The 3,778-nt window shown below is 47.0% G+C and overlaps 1 protein-coding gene across 3 annotated transcripts; it reads right to left on the bottom strand.

Annotated features, from left to right (window-relative positions):
* Window positions 1-207: 207 nt before the first annotated feature.
* HOXD8 (homeobox D8) lies at window positions 208-3,204 on the bottom strand. 3 transcript variants are annotated; one of them, XM_038751064.1, is made up of 2 exons: window positions 2,589-3,204; window positions 208-1,707 (listed from the first exon to the last, which is right to left on the bottom strand). In XM_038751064.1, exons 1-2 carry the CDS (start codon window positions 3,133-3,135, stop codon window positions 1,412-1,414), a joined length of 843 nt encoding a protein of 280 aa, XP_038606992.1. In that variant the 5' UTR covers window positions 3,136-3,204; the 3' UTR covers window positions 208-1,411. The 3 variants fall into 3 exon arrangements, with proteins under 3 accessions (XP_038606992.1, XP_038606993.1, XP_038606994.1); XM_038751065.1 differs by having other exon boundaries at window positions 208-1,704; XM_038751066.1 differs by lacking the exon at window positions 2,589-3,204 and adding an exon at window positions 2,490-2,555.
* Between the last annotated feature and the right edge of the window lie 574 nt (window positions 3,205-3,778).

The raw sequence follows: 3,778 nt of genomic DNA, 5'->3' as shown, positions 1-3,778 counted from the left end.
ATACTCGAGAGACCTTATTTATCGTTCAAAGAACCACCGAAACCCCCTCATACAGCTTTCTCCTGGAATAGACCCCCAGATCTGAATGTAGCTATGTGCGCTCTCAACAATTGCCCTTTCTTGCCAAATGGAAGCGCCAAAATGAACTTCGCCTTGCCGGCAGCTGAGAGCCTGCAGAAAGGCCTTTGTGGAGAATCAGACACATGCTTTAATGAAAGACATCCACTTTTTTTATTAAAGGGAGAGATACGTTCAACTAGCAGTTGTTTACACTGCATTTAGACGATAGCTCACAGTGTTCATTTCCAATTGGCATTGCCATGGTTTTCATGGATTAACAGCACGAAGACGTACCGAACGACACAGTGAACCCGCAGTTTAAGATGGCTCAAAATGATCTCGACAACAGAGTGCAGATATAAGAGATGAATGTGGCATCTATTAAACCCAGAGAAAATAACAACCGAGGCATTGTATAAATACCCAGCGACTTTAGGCAATTACAACAGCAGTTTAAACTGAAAGTGAGCGGGAAGTTCAGAAACAATGTTTGGACGGTGCGATCGGTCGGAGGGGAGAGTAATGATTGAGAATGGTATCAGTTCGCTTTTCAAGTATTCATTCATTTAATTTCCTCAAAGTTATTTCACTCGCAAGGACTTAAAGAAAAAGATTAAATTTCAATTTCGACATCGTCGTGAGACTTCCACCACCAGTGCAGTTTTTCCATAAATTTAAGTGGATTCGATCGTCCAAGGCTGGAGATTGCAGTCTTGGTTTAATGTGTGCTTTAAAGATATTTGGCCCAAAGTTTCCCCGAGATATTCCATATATTAAAATGCAGAAAGTTTTTTTTAGGAGTAAACAAATGGCATAGGAAACGATTCATTATAAAAGCTCTAAGAAAACACATAAATAATACATTTTCATTTTACTCTAATCAATATCAATAATATAAAGTAAATCTTTTCGTTGACATCATTTTTTTCAAAAAATCTTAGATTTCTTTTCATTTACTCACAAGGATAAAGTTTAAAATTGTTCAAGTGCACTTGGTTTGATTAATAAAGCATTTTTGTTCAATTAAAGACTCTTATCATTAGGAAGTTTATGTTGTTGAGGGAAATCACCGGCTCAAACATTAGAAAATTACCATTTTAAAAAGTATTGCTACAAAGTCAGTATCAAATTTCCGTGTAAAGGAGACGTGGCGTTTCTCTATTGTGCCTGTAAAAAATTTTTTAAAAAATACCCAAACACCTCACAAAGCACAGAAACGTCAAGAGCAGCGACATTAAGGTAGCTTGAAAAACAGACAGAGTCCTTTACAACACAGAAAACAGGTGGTGTTCCTCTGCTTAGGTCGGTCATTATTTCTAACAGTCTATGGCAAATTTGGAAAGGCAAAACTTTAATTTGTCTGGCCTTCAGGTCTGTCTTCATCCAGGTCCTGAGCTTCCTTTTTGGCCTCCCCTTCCTTTCCCTCCTGCCTGGAAGCTGGGAATTTGTCCTTGTTGTTCTCTTTTTTCCATTTCATTCTCCTGTTCTGAAACCATATCTTTACCTGCCTCTCGGTGAGTCCTAGGGCGTGAGAAACCTCAATCCTTCTCTTCCTGGTCAGATAAGGGTTAAAAAGGAATTCCTTTTCCAGCTCTAGTGTTTGGAAACGACTGTATGTTTGTCTTCCTCTCCTCCTACCGGGAGCTGCTGATTAAAACAAAAAGAAAAAGATGTATATTTTTTAAAGCACAGAGTGTATTGCTGCCAGTGCACGTTGATAGTGAAAGATTTATGTCCTTTATGTGCGTGAAATATATATACAGAGAGAGAGAGATTTTTATCTATATATCTTTAATAAGTGTATGTAGGCAGTGCAGGAAAGCCTCAAGTTAGACTGTGAGCCCACTGTTGGGTAGGGACTGTCTCTATATGTTGCCGATTTGTACTTCCCAAGCGCTTAGTACAGTGCTCTGCACCCAGTAAGCCCTCAATAAATACGATTGATTGATTGATTGATTGATTGGTAGCAGCATCTCTACCCTGCTTCTGCTATTTTCAAAATACCACATTACTTTATGATCAAGAGCCACGGCAGTTACGACAAGGGGAGGAAGAAAGGGAGTTGAAAGCTAAAACGTGAGATGGAAGCCCATTCTTTCCTTTCCCTCTCTCTCTCAAGCCTCCAGTTAGCCTGGTACGTTGCCAGTTTGTACTCCCCAAGCGCTTAGCGCAGCGCTCTGCACATAGTGAGCGCTCAATAAATACGATTGACGAGGATGGTGGCAGCATCTCTACTCTTGTTTCTGCTATTTTAAAAATACTATATGATCAAGAGCCATAGCAGTTACGACAAGGAAAGGGGGGGGGGAGGGAGGGGGAGAGAAAGGGAGTTTGAAGCTAAAACGTGAGGTGGAAGCCAATTCTTTCCTCTCTCTTTTAACCAATTCTTTCCTCCCTCTCTCTCTCTCCTTTTTAAACTGCATCCCAACCTTGTGGTCTCATCCAGGGAAACATTTGAGAAGGAGTCTCTCTCTCTCTCTCTCTCTCTCTCTCTCTCTCTCTCTCTCCTTTTTAAACTGCATCCCAACCTTGTGGTCTCATCCAGGGAAACATTTGAGAAGGAGACGAGCCCTGATTTAAGTGGTCTGGGTCTTCGCCAATATCACCACTGGCCGATTTACAGTCAGGATATTGTACCAGCCCGGCCTCTCGCTGGGTCGTAAAAATCGGCCGCCTCTGTAAGTTATCGTATCCGTAAAACTTAGCGGGCTCCCCGTGACAGGCAATCCCGCCGCAGGGGGGAGGGTGCGGAGGGGGAGGCTGGTAGGCTGCGGCCGGGCTGGCTCCGGAGGGGTGGTAATAGTCCTGGCTCCCGCCGGGCCCCGGGTGCTGCTGCTGTTGCTGCTGCGGAGGCTGCTGCGGAGGCTGCTGCTGCTGCTGCTGCTGCTGCTGCTGCTGCTGCTGCTGCTGCTGCTGCTGCTGGAAGGTCGAGGCGCTGTTGCTATAGAGCTGCAGGGCGGCGGCTGCCTGGCGACCGCTGACATCGGGTGCAAAGTGACAGTCGTAGTAAGTGGGATTGATGGCCTCCGCCGCCTTGTACTTGGAGTACAGCGGGTTGACGAAGAAGGAGCTCATCGGGGCGGGCGGCCCGGGAGCGAGAGCGAGCAACCCCGCCGCCACCACCTCCTCTCCTCCGTCGGGGCCGCGCAGGGGCCGCGGGGCGCGCGCCCTGCCTCTCCCTCTCCGCGCGCGCGCCCTCCCTCTCCGCGCGCGCGCGCGCGCCCTGCCTCTCTCTCCCCTGTTTCCTATTAAAGCAGCCCCGCTTTCACCAGAAAAGAAAGAAAAAAAAATGTAGCGCAGGGGGAGGATTCTTTGGCTTCGGTTCACATTTTTTGCCAAAGCGAAAAAGCGGGGGAGAAAAAACCTTCCACCTCCTGCGGCTCGTTTTTTTTTAATTTTTTTTTTTTTGCACAACGCCACCGAGCGGGGAGGCAGATGGGGGCGAGAGAACCGCGCGGAGGGATCCGGAGGCGGGATGGGAGTTTCGCGCAGGGGGAGGAGGAGACCCCTCCGCCGGCCTTAAAGGGGGCTCTCGTAAAGCTGCGCTGTCTCTTGCCCCCCCAGTGGGAGGGAAAGGCCTGGTCCCGGAGACAGAGAAAGGGCAAAGGCGAAGACTCAGACTTGGGAAAGGGAAGGAAGCGACTGAAGGGAGGGGAAGGGGAGGAGGGATGGTGAAATCAATCAATCAATCATCAATCGTATTTATTGAGCGCTTACT

Source organism: Tachyglossus aculeatus, chromosome 9, assembly GCF_015852505.1.
Source record: "Tachyglossus aculeatus isolate mTacAcu1 chromosome 9, mTacAcu1.pri, whole genome shotgun sequence".
Lineage (NCBI taxonomy): Eukaryota > Metazoa > Chordata > Mammalia > Monotremata > Tachyglossidae > Tachyglossus > Tachyglossus aculeatus.
Note: the sequence above shows the minus strand (reverse complement) of the source record. Positions and strands in the feature narration are given on the sequence as shown.